Source organism: Artemia franciscana, chromosome 4, assembly GCF_032884065.1.
Source record: "Artemia franciscana chromosome 4, ASM3288406v1, whole genome shotgun sequence".
NCBI lineage: Eukaryota > Metazoa > Arthropoda > Branchiopoda > Anostraca > Artemiidae > Artemia > Artemia franciscana.
Window position 1 is genome coordinate 30,995,109 of NC_088866.1, and position 12,664 is coordinate 31,007,772.

Below are 12,664 nucleotides of genomic sequence, written 5' to 3' on the forward strand. Positions count from 1 at the left end.
AAACACACCTGGCGGAACTACCTTGCTGTTCTCCAAATATCAATAGCATGATCTTTAGTGGCTAGGTCTGCTTGTTCATTACCAAGTATCCTCGCATGACCAGGAATATATTATGCGGGTAGCTGTGTTCTGGAAGAACTTAGGCATGTTCGATTCAAGTTTTGTGCCCAACTTTCCACTTATTCTTTACCTCAAACACTGTGTTCGATATTTGAAACCTTCACTTTTGTCTTGCTATTGTTTGGGTGACGCAAACAATTTGTAAAATAATATTTTTATCTTGTATTTTATGTCTTTAACTCGCCCGCTATAACTTGAACCGCTCATATGTGTAGCCTATTTGTTTTTCTACAAAATATCAAATATTTTCATTTCCTTAATTAAGATGGCGTCTTTTAATCTTTACTGCCATCTTTTCATATTAATTAATTATTAACTCCAATAGAATGTTACCTTTATTTTTATTGATAAAATCTATAAAAGTATTTTGTAACCAGAAGAAAAAATGTCTCTCGCTAGTAAGTATTACTGAATTTTTATGAGCAAAATGCTTAAAAGTTACTGAAGACTGACAGTTCTGAAAGAAGGGAATCTTTATAGTGGTTTGATCCTTCCTGAAGGCCAAAAAATGTTAGGCTAAGAACTTTTATTTGTGTACTATACACAGTTCCATTACTGACATGGGAATAATGTGAAAATGGGTAAGGTTTATAGCCTTAATGAATCATTCATTTAGCTAAGAAATAAACTTACCTCTATAGTCAGAATTGCATCCTGAATCCAAATTTATATAGGCCTACAAATGCAGGGTATATATTTGCACATTAGGGTGGGGAATGAGGGTAAAGTTCTAACTTACTTATATAGTCAGAATTGCATCCTGAATCAAAATTTAACATTTATTTGTATCAAAAATTAATAGGCTGTCCTTACCTCCCTATTGTGCAAATATGTACCCTGAATTAGTGTATATAGGTGTGGAGATAGAGTTCATTTCCAACACAAATCTATGTTAAATTTGGGTGCAATAGTTTATTAACTTTTGGCTATCTTGGAAAGCGCTTAGGTTAGGAAAATGAAACTTTCAGGGATGGATCTAAAGGCTAAAGTATGTCCCAGGAAGGTATTTACAGTACCCACCTCCACTACCTCTCCCTTTAGAGGGTCCTAACCTTTGATTACCTTTAAAAATGTGTGTGTTTTAAAAGTGAAACCTTGCAAAATAAATCTTCTACTTAATTGAAGTACAACAAAATTGTTTTCATCTTCATAAATTTGTTCAATCCCATTTGTAAGGTTTTAAAGATATGCAAATATATTTCCTGAATTTTGAAAAAAAAAACATTGATATGGCTTGGAATTCTACTCAAATAACAGGAATTGCATTTTGAAAACTAAAGGTAGATAAAAAGCAACTGGTAACTGAAAATTAAGGTAAAATGTTGTCTTGTCAAAATTTCAATAAGTATCCTGTCATGTTTGCAAAGTTCAGGGCCCTCTAGAGGGAGAAGGAGTGGAAGTGGGTACTTTAAAATACCTTCCCAGGACATACATTAGCCTTTAGACCCATCCCATATGGTTCAGTTTTTGTGATCAAAGATTCATAAATGTCTGGTGATTTATAAATTCTATTTTGCAAGATTTCACTTTTATGACACACATATTTCTGAAGGTCAACTGAGTCATCAACTCAACCAGAATTTTACCTCTTTGGTAAAATTCTAGTTGATTGACTTCTTGCTATCTCGGAAAGGGGCTAGGTTAGGAAAATGAAACTTTCAGGGATGGGTCTACAAGCTAAAGTATATCCTGGGAAGGTATTTTAAAGTATCCACCTCCACTCCTTCTATGGGGTATGTAGGCAGGGAGTAGGGCTTGTGATGAATATGGAAGCTGCTAAGTCTTGTTTAGGCTGGGAAGGTACTAATAATAGAATACTAATTGCTCATTTTATGACTAAAAAGTTCAGGGTATCATTTATAGTAGTACATGCCCCTGTTGAACCAACTGACAGAGATACTAGTGACTCAAGTGAATTTTACTTACAGTTACAGGAGCAAATAGACAGGGTACCAGATAGAAATATGGTGTTTTTACTAGGAGATTTTAATGCCCAGGTTGGCAGAAATAGGGACAGATGGTATCCTAACCTAGGTAGATTTGGTGTAGGAAAAGAAAACAGTAATAGCTACAGACCTTAAAAAATTTGTAGGTATAACAACCTAGTTATAACCAATGCAGTGTTTGGTAATAAAATGGCTCATAAGTTGACATGGTATTCATGTGATGGTAAGACAGCAAACCTTAATGATTATGTTATTGTATACTGAAGACTAGCAGGATCAATACAAGATATTAGGGTATATAGGAGTGCTGTTATTGATGTTAAAAGCAAAGATCACCATCTAATAGTGTCTAACTTTAATTTAAAGCTGAAATTTTGGAAGGGTAACTACCTCCCAGAAAGTTATGATGTTTGTTACTCCAGGATAAAACTTTGAGAGAAACCTTCCAGGAACAGTTGAATACTAAACTTGAGAGTTTAAAATTTGACAATGTAGAAGATGGATGGAATATTTTTAGAAAAACAATTTGTGAAGTTGCTGATGGTGTCTTAGGGAAGACTGTTAAGACTACAACTAGGAATATTAATGAAAAAGCTTTATGTTTAATAGATAGTAGAAAGGGTTTGTACAAGAATTATCTGAATGATAAATCATATGAAAACAAAAGGTATGTAAAGAAAGTGGTGAAAAGATTAAAATATGAACAAAAGAAATGTGAAGTGGAGGCCATGGATAAAATTGCTGAGGATCTGGAAGATGCAGCTAGACTGCATAATAGGCTCTGTCTAAACAAGAATGGAAGTATAACTGGGAAGCACTCGATTTGGAATCAGCAAGGCTCTGCAAGCTGAAACTCCCAACTCTTAACGATTTGATAATAGGTGGTAGTATGTTTGACCATAAAACGATTCACAAGTACACATGGGTGTCCCCCAACGGCCAAACAAAGAATCAAATCGACCATTTCCTCATGTCAAGACGTTGGAGAAGTAGCCTATGTGACGTGAGGGGTTTTTGATGAGTGGATGTTAATTCAGATCACATCCTGATGATAGCCGAAGTAAGAATCAAACTGAAAGCTCAGAAGCAGAAAACTAACACTGCAACACATAAACAATTTGACACTGATAAGCTGAAAGATCCTGACATCCGCAAAAACTTCTGCATATCTCTACATAACAGATTTGAAGCATTAAATCTGCTCAACGAAACCAATGACTTTGATGTTGAGAATACATGGACCTCAGTCAAGAGTGTGTACCATGATGTTGTGAAGGCCAACCTTGGCTTCAAGAAAAGAAAGAAAGAAGAATGGATATCGGATGACACCTGGAAATACATCAGTAAACGCAAGGAGACCCAAACACTTATCCTGAATACATCAAGCCCAGAGCAAAAAGCCCAATTACAGCTCCGCTACAAAGAAGAGGATAAAGCAGTGAAAAGAAGTGCCAGGAAAGACAAAAGAATTGCCATTGAGAGAAAAGCAGCACTTGCAGAAGAAGCTGCAAAGAAAGGAGACTCAAAAATGGCTTATCGACTAACAAACGAGATAGTTGGAAAGAAAACAAATTGTACATCCCTTGTGAAAGATGAAAATGGAGACATTATTTTGGATCCACAGAAAGCTGACAAGAGATGGGCCTCACATTTTGAGAAAGTCTTAAATAGGCCCAGACCTGATGATCCAGAAACAGTATCGGATATGCCATTTTTACAAATTGACATAAGTTCTGACCCACCCAGGACGGTAGAAGTGATGACAGCTGTGAAAAAGCTGAAAAATGGACATGCACCTGGAGTTGATGGGATCACGGCAGAGATGCTGAAAGCGTCCCTTTGAGCCTGCATGTTCGTATGGACTGCTCTTCTAGTGGCCATTTGGAACAACGAAAAAGTCCCAAAAGATTGGACCAGAGGTATACTGGTCAAACTCTTCAAGAAAGGTGATGCACAAATTTGTGACAATTGGAGGGGCATCAATTTGACGTCTGTGCCTAGTAAAATACTAGCTTCAGTAATACTACAACGCCTAAGAGCAGCCCTGGACTCACATCTCAGGGAAGAGCAACATGGGTTCCGACCTGGTAGGTCTTGCTCTGATCTTATTTTCATTCTTAGACTGATGGTGGAAGAGTCCAGAGAATGGAACAAAAAGCTGTACCTGCTCTTCATTGATTTTGAAAAGGCATTCGATTCTGTTGACCAAGACACTTTATGGAAGATTTTGAAATATTACGGAGTACCTGATAAACTAGTCAAAATGATAATCACACTATATGAGGATAGTGAATGCTGTGTATGCACAGAAAATGGGGACACGCGTTTCTTCAAGATAATGTCTGGCGTCAAACAAGGGTGTGTCCTATCCCCATTTCTGTTTGTCATTGTAATGGACTATATTCTACAGCATGCTTCAGGCATTGGAGTGAAGATTAGCAGCTGACTGATCTCCAATCTGGACTTTGCAGATGACGTTGTTCTTCTTGAAGAAGCGAAACTGCAGCTGCTACTCGATGCCATAGACGAAAAGGCCGAGAAAATGGGACTTGCAGTAAATGTCAGTAAAACAAAGAGTATGGCCACATCTGACTCCCCACTCATATTAAAATGCAAAAATAAAACTATTGAGCAGGTCAAGGAATTTAAATATCTTGGGAGTTGGATCGAATACGATGGTGAAATAGCCAACGAAATCAAGAGGAAAATTGGACAAGCGACATCGGCTTTTAGCAAGTTGAAACCAGTCTGGCGCAGTAGTAAATACTCTATGCGCTTGAAGCTCCACCTCCTGAATAGCAATGTGATGTCCATCCTCCTCTATGCTAGTGAATGCTGGAAACTAAACTCCCAGCTAGAGAAACGTGTCCTAGCCTTTGAAAACATGTGCCTTAGGAGAATCCTGAACATATTGTGGCAGGAAAAGGTCACCAACATAGAAGTTCGCTGGCGAACTGGTCAGCCATTAGTTACTGACCTTCTGAAACGTAGGAGATGGACATACCTTGGCCACGTCCTCTGTATGCCAGAGGATCGACTCCCGAATACAGTATATGATTGGCGTCCCGAGGGGAGGCGAAAAAGAGGTCGACCAAGACACACCTTACGACGACAGTACAACTGAGACCTGAGAAATGCGGAGTTGTCTCTTCAACCACAGTGGGAGGACGTCATGGCTGCAGCTCAGCTCCGAGATGTCTGGCGAGGTTTCGTAGACGCCCTATGAGCCACCCCTGGCTCTGGAGGATCTAAGGTCTAAGGTAAGGTCATGTGTTATCAACTCTGGAGTTTCTACAAAGAAAAATCCTTATATTGCTCCAAGCTGCAATTTTAAGGTAATTTTTAAGGTAGACTGCATAATAGTAAAATATTATACTGGCATGTTAATAAATTGAGAGGGAGTAGTCAATCCAGACTAGTCCCAGTTAAAGATAGGAATGGGCCACAATTAGTGATAAGGAAAGAGTTAAATAGAGATGGGCAGAACATTTTGAGAATATGCTAAACCAAGATACAGTTGCAGGAAAAGATATAGATGAAAATGAAATAAGTTTGTGATACCTTGGATGTGAAGGAAGATTTGTTTTGTGAGGAAGAATTAGCAACAGTACTGAAAGGATTAAAAAATAATAAGGCTCCAGGTGCTGATAATGTCAAATGAGTTTCTTAAATATGGTGGCTCTGAGGTTAGAAATAAGCTACTGAAGATTTTGAATATGATATTTGAAAAAGGGGAAGTACCTAAGGATTTTAGGATAACCTTGATTAAACCACTGAATAAAAAAGGTGACAAGAGTGAGTTTTGTAATTATCAAGGCATTAGTCTGGTCTCTATGGGTAGCAAATTAATTAGGAACATGATACTTTTTAGACTGAAAGATGCTGTAGACACAGTTTTAACAGAAGAAAGTGTGGCTTTAGAAAAGGTAGAGGATGTGTTGACCAAGTTTTCACTCTTAGGTTAATATTTGACAAGTCCCTTTGTTGTCAAATACCTTTGGTCCTCAGTTTTATGAATTATGAGCAAGCATTCAGTTCTGTTGATAGAATAGTGTTAACAAAGGTCTTATCCTTATATGGTATACCAGACAAATACATTAAAGAGATTTGTCTATGTACAAGAATAATACTGCTGCAGTTAAGGTAGGAAATGAGGTAAGTAACTGTTTTTTTTTTTTAATCAGGAGTTTAGCAGGGTTTTGTGCTATCCCCCTTTATATGGATCATTTTGATGTACTTTGTCTTAAGGAGCACGGGAAAGGCAATTGGAGACCAAATAATCAAATGGGGAGAAAAACTCTCCTGGACTGAGATTATGCTGATGACAAGCATATTAGATGAAAGTGTGAGCAAAATGAATGGATTTTTAGAGGTTTTGTGAGTTCAGGGTGCTATAATAGGTTTGAAAATTAATGTTAAGAAAACTAAGTCACTAAGGCTAGGAATAAGTGAAGATGAAAAGGTGACATTGGGTAACAAAAAGATTGATCAGGTGGACAGCTTCACTTACCTTGGTAGTATTATTAGTAAAGCTGGTGGGAGCAGTGAAGATGTTAGAAGTAGAAAATGACTAATATGACAAGCATATTAGGTGAGTGTGAGCAAAATGAATGGATTTTTAGAGGTTTTGTGAGTTCAGGGCGCTAGAATAGGTTTGAAAATTAATATTAAGAACACTAAGCCACTAAGGCTAGGAATAAGTGAAGATGAAAAGGCAACATTGGGTAACAAAAAGATTGATCAGGTGGACAGCTTCACTTACCTTGGTAGTATTATTATTAAAGCTGGTGGGAGCAGTGAAGATGTTAGAAGTAGAATAGCTAAGGCTCAGGGTACAGTTCATAAAAAGTTTGGAAGAGTAGGAAGATAAGTCTGCAAACCAAGAATATAATATTGGAAGCTATAGTGATGACAGTGGTTAAATTAGGCTCTGAAGCATGGGCGCTCCAAAAAGTGGACGAAAATTTACTAGATTTTTTCCGGAGAAATTGCCTATGGTTTGTTCTGGTTACCTGGCTGACTGGCTGTATTTCAAACAGTAGATTGAACAAAAAACGTGGTTCAATCGCGCTTTCTAGGACTATAATGACAGAAAGGTTGAGATGGCTAGGCCATGTTCTGCAGATGAAGGATGACAGAGTGCCAAAGATGTCCTTTTTGGCCAACTGTCTTGGGCTACACGGAAAGCAGGTTGTTCTGGGGTAGGAGGATGTCATAAATTAAGATCTAAAGAAATGGAAACTTCCTGGGAGGGTGTAAAGGGGAATAGATTAGGAGGAGGAGTGTGCGTAGCTGTGTTGGCCTCAAGCAGCTTGGTGCTGCAGTGAGTTAGTAGTGGTAGTTTACCTGGGATGGATCAAAGCCACATTTGTTGACAAAAAAGCCAAATTTTATTAATGATCAAGGTTAAATCCAAGTGGAGGAGTTACTGGGGTTGAATCCTTCCCCTTGATACATTTTTGTCTTACAAAAAAAAATAAGGAAATTTTTTAATAAACTCATTTTGAAGTTTTTTTTGTAACTCTTCTCCTCCAAAAACTACTCCTTTCCCCAAACACACCCTTGTCAATGATATGTTTTCTTAATTTTAGCATCAAATCCATATTTCAGAAGCAGAAACCTAAAATGATTCCAATGTTTCCAACTATTCTCGAAACTAACTATCAATTTGCTTGTTAAGAAAAGTTTCCAATCAAATTTTATCAAAGATCAAGGGAGTTTCTGTGTGGAGTTTGTCTAAGTGGGGGAGGGGGGTTTCCACGTTTGAACCTCCTCCCCCCTTACATTTTTGTCCTACTTGGAAAAAAGTAACAAAAATTCTATAAGTTCATTTTGATTGTTTTGTAATCTCCCCCCCCCCAAAAAAAATTCTTACCCCCAAACAGCAATCCTGGAATCACCATAGTGAATTATATGTTGTTTTTCTTTATTTTAGCATCAAACTCGTATTTCAGAAGTAGAAACCTAATATTTAGGTTTAGAAGTTCTGACCCCAAACAATGTGGTAAAAAGGGGTATGTCCACAGGTATTTCAGTGGCAGAGTTTTTTTTCAATATTGAATTATTTTTGAAAAGGCAAAAATCCACTTTTGTATTGTAAAAACTTGTTTACTTCCATAGGAGACAGGCAGTTGTTTTGGCATTACAAACAAATTGTTGAGGAGAAATAAGTGGCAAAAAACAAACAAACAAGATCTACAAATTTAGTTTTTCAACTGGGTCTTTAACCAGTCTAAGCACTAGATCTCATTATAACAGTATTGGTTATGATACTGGAAAAAGCATGATTGGCAGATCTCTGAGTATATTTGTCCTCAAACTTTCAAAAGTTTGCCTGTGATTTGGTATAATTTTAAAATAAATGAATTAAGAAGATTGTATTGATTCCATGCAACATTTTCATTACTTCATGTGGATTAGTAATAAATGTACATAGATAAATTAATGAAACATACATAAATAAATTATATTTGGATTTTTTAAACAACTTTGAACAAAACTATTTCAAAAGAGATAATTTCTTTTTTTCTATAACCAAAATACATCAGATTGGACATCTAAAACTAGATACTTTTTGAATTGTCCTGCGGTTTGCTTTTTATTCTTCTTCAGTTTTTATTTTCAGTAATGAAACTTAAAATCACGAAGTCTGATAAATTACAGATAAAAATATTCCAAGCTAGTCTAGTCAAGAACTTTGCCTTGTTGCTTTGTCAGGCTGTAACTGTAAGACAAAACTGCATTTGGTTAAACCATCCACTCCAGAGGCATTACATTCACCATTCATGATGCCATCTGCCTTTTGAATGAGAAATAGCAAAGCAGAGTCCATCTAGTGGTAACAATTTTTGCTTTTTCAAGCAATTTTACGTTATTTTTTTCCAAAAATTCAAAGCAATTTAAAAAATCTGGCATGGTGAATAAATAGATCTGAGGCTAATGAACAATATGATGTAAAAACCTTGTCTATTTGGTTGAAATAGAAGCTTCAGCTTAGTTGCAAAATTCCACATTAAAAAAAAAATATATATTTTCCTTTTTTAAAAAAGTCTGAAGCAAATTTAAAAAATTTAATGCAGTGAATTTATAAAGTTTAATCTCATCTGTCCGATAATGCCGAAATTTCTAACTTTCATTGAAATTTGAAGATGGTGTGTGATCTATTTAAAATTGGCCAAAAACATGCATGGTAAACATAAACCTTAAACCAGAGAAATAGAAAGTGGTAACCGAAAACTATGGCAAAATTTCTCTTTGTTAAAATTTCAACAGGTATAGGACTGGCAGAGGAGGAGGGGCACATGTGTGAGTGAAATGATTATTCTACATGGAAAGAGCATAAAAAAACATTGAGTAGTGTCTAGTAGGCACATTTCTGAGACTTGCAAATTTGAAGAGGGTTAAAATAGAAGTTTGGCAATACCTTCCAGAGTATGTTTTGGCCCTTGCTTCATCATGGAAAGTTTCATTTTCCTTTCCAAGACAGCAAAAAGTAGCTAAATTAGAATTTCACTTTGTTCTTACTCAGAAGACTTTTAAGCTGTGGTTTATAGCTCAGATTAGAACACAGGTAGGTATTTCTAGTTCCTGCAGTAGTCAAGCTGATTTAGGTTTTTAATACAGTCTAACCTAGGCACATATAAATACAAAAATGTTAGGGCACTTTTTCCCATTATAATTATGCTCCTATTCACAATAAGTCTAGTCTTTTGCATTTTGTCAGTATTCTGCCAGACCTGGTTTAGAATATTTTGTTTCTGGCTGGAGAAGCTCTTGACCAGGGGCCCATCTAAGGGGGAGGACCCTCCCCCAAGTTCCAAGGCATCAGCGTGCAGCACTGATGCCTTGGAAATTTGTGTGTCTCATTTTAACATGTTTCCACATTTGTTCGCATGCTGGATACTTTTGTTGGTATGTTCTTTATATCCCTTCCTTCAAATTCATAACCCTAGCTTTGCCTCTGCTCTTGACTGTTGCTAGGTTCCATTACAAGTATGAGCAAAAATTCCCTATGCACCATCAGACATTGACATGCAAATGATAGGTTGTTTCTGCTCATTGTTCATTGTTTGAATACATGCATTGTTATTGCAGAGTAAAGTCTCAATGTATTTCTTCATGTCTGGCCAGTTGAAAATCTTTCTGACTTTTTACTTTTTCTTGTCTGCAACCAAATGCAATGAGCATAAACCCTGCAAGATATTGCTTTGTAAAATGATAAGAATGACTATTCCGGGATCTTCGAAGATCCCGTGAATCCCTTGTGTTTTAACAGGTCCTTGTAAATTCTCCTGTTTTAAATTATTTCATTTGGGTATGACTTACTAGAATGAGACCATCACTCTAGAATAACTGTTTCCAGTGCTTGTAGCTCATGATCTATTGGTGTCTCTTGTCTCAGTTTTTCAAGTTTGCTATCAGTAGCAGTTTTGGCTTTCAGAAGCAAATTTACAAAGACGTTGGTTTCTTTATTTATTTTCTTGGCAATCAATATCTGAAAGATGGAATCTTGAAAGTGCATTAGCAACAGAGACTTCTCTATTAGCCCTATATTTGAAAGTCAAGTTGCATGGCTGGATATACATCATGAGGTGTTGAATTCTTGGTGACACTACATGAAGAGGCTTTGTTAATGCTGATTTGAGGGACCAGAGATCCCTAATGACCTGAACTTTCCATCTATACAGGCAGTGATGAAAGTGTTGAGGGCCATAAACTATGGCAAATAGTTCTTTTTTCTTGTTGAGAGCAGTTCTGTTCATACTTGCTCAGTGATCTTGATGCATATGCAAAGATTTTTAAATCTTTAAAGATTAAATATAAAAATATGATTTTATACAAAAATTTTATACAAAAATATGATCAAAGTGGGTAATTACCAGTGGGTGTCCAATTATGGTGCCTGGGGTAGCTGACCTGGTTGCCTCCCCCCCCTCCTAGGAACAGCTCTGGTTTTGATTAATATGACCTTAAAAACGGACTGAGTCCGTTGGTTTTTGAATTGAAAATGGAATAGTTGTGGGAAAAGTCAAGTCATAGCCAATTGTAGAAAAAGCCAACACAGATTGTTTAATTAAGTGGACATCAAGTCAAGGTTAATTTTACCCCTTTCATTGCCGTTGTTACTGTCTCCCACTCATGCTACACCTCTCATGCATTAAAAGTTATAGCAAAACAAATTGATGGGAATTTCTAAAGTTAGTTGAAAACTCTCAAAAATGGTGTCAGATGAAAGTGAAAGCAGCACTGTGGGAATTTTCAATGTCAAAGACCCCCCTTACAGAAAAGTTATAGCCCCTATCTTGTACAAAATTAAAATCACTCTTTTGCATGGGTAGCACTGATTTGCTCTCTTTTTTATTTTTTTCATATTACTGTCAGTGATTCCAAAAGTATGTTAAGTTTCTACATTAATGGACAATTGAGATAGCTAAGAAACACAAATACTTTTAGGATCGGAATTTCATCCTGAATCCAAATGAAATATTCATTTGCTTTGCAAGTTTACTTTCTGCCATGTTTGCAAGTATGTCTTTGCGCCTTAATTTGTGGTTGATACTACTTTTGTCTGGGATATGTTATTGTAACCTTAGAGTTAAATTACTTGCAACTAAGTCTGATTTTTTTTTTTTTTTTTTTTTAGAGGACCAAGAATTATGCACAAAGTCATGAATAGAAAAGGTTCTAAAATTAATGAATACCTAAATACAGGAGAATTCTTTCTGACTCCAAACAGAGCAGCCCCTCTTCCCCCCTCCCCATCACATACACACAAAAACTGGTCTTGGACGAGAAAAGAGAGGAAGAAAATGTATTTCTAATACAGGTAGAAATATAAGATCTTCAGATATTTCACCAGTTTAAAGCAAGATATTTTTGGCAAGGATAAAATGAATTAAAAAAAAGAATTATCTTACTTTAACTTCAGTTACTTCTGGATGTGAAGGAAGTAGCTCCAATTGTTAATTTTGCTCATGGTTTGTTTTTAATTTGGATTTGATTCAATTTCAGTATTCTGGGTTTTTAGTTTTTCTTCTAGTTCATTTTCTCTATTCAGCCTTATTATAGATTCCTTGTTTTATCCAAGCAAAATCATGATTGTTCCTTTTCAGGAATAAATTTTCTTTTTCTCATTGCTACCCCTAAATTTGTATCTGAATTTTTAACTCATCTGATACAATTGCCAAAAACTGCTTAGTGGGGGGGGGGGGGTCAGTGTAGATCAGGAGAATGAAAGTATAATTGAACATACATTTTCTTGCTGGTTCTGCCTTTTAGAACACCACCAGACAGTTTTTGGCAATTGTCTCAGATGTGTAAAAATGTAATAAGTAATAATAAAAAAATGTTATAGGTAGTCAGTTTTGATCTGGGTGGTTTATTTCCAAAATTCAGTAATGAGGACTGAGCATATTTTTCTTTTTATGGCACATGGTATTTATCAAGTGACATATAGCGATTGCAAATTCTGTCAGTCTGTCTGTCTGTCAATCTGTCTGTCCTGGTTTTCCTAGTTTAGGCACTTCCAGATAAACTAAGACGATGCAATTTGCAGGTGTATCAGGGACTAGACCAGATTAAATTATAAATAGTCTTCC

At 36.3% G+C, this 12,664-nt stretch overlaps 1 protein-coding gene across 2 annotated transcripts in view; it reads left to right on the forward strand.

Annotated features, from left to right (window-relative positions):
* The first annotated feature begins 434 nt into the window (after window positions 1–434).
* The window catches only part of LOC136026290 (dual specificity mitogen-activated protein kinase kinase 6-like), a 38,471-nt gene continuing 26,241 nt past the window's right edge, over window positions 435–12,664 (forward strand). The window contains exon 1 of one of the 2 annotated variants that reach the window (XM_065702692.1): window positions 435–518. In XM_065702692.1, the coding sequence (XP_065558764.1) occupies window positions 506–518 (13 nt within the window). In that variant the 5' untranslated portion in view covers window positions 435–505. Of the gene's footprint in view, window positions 519–682; window positions 702–12,664 lie in introns of those variants that run through there. The other variant, XM_065702693.1, reaches the window with a different exon arrangement.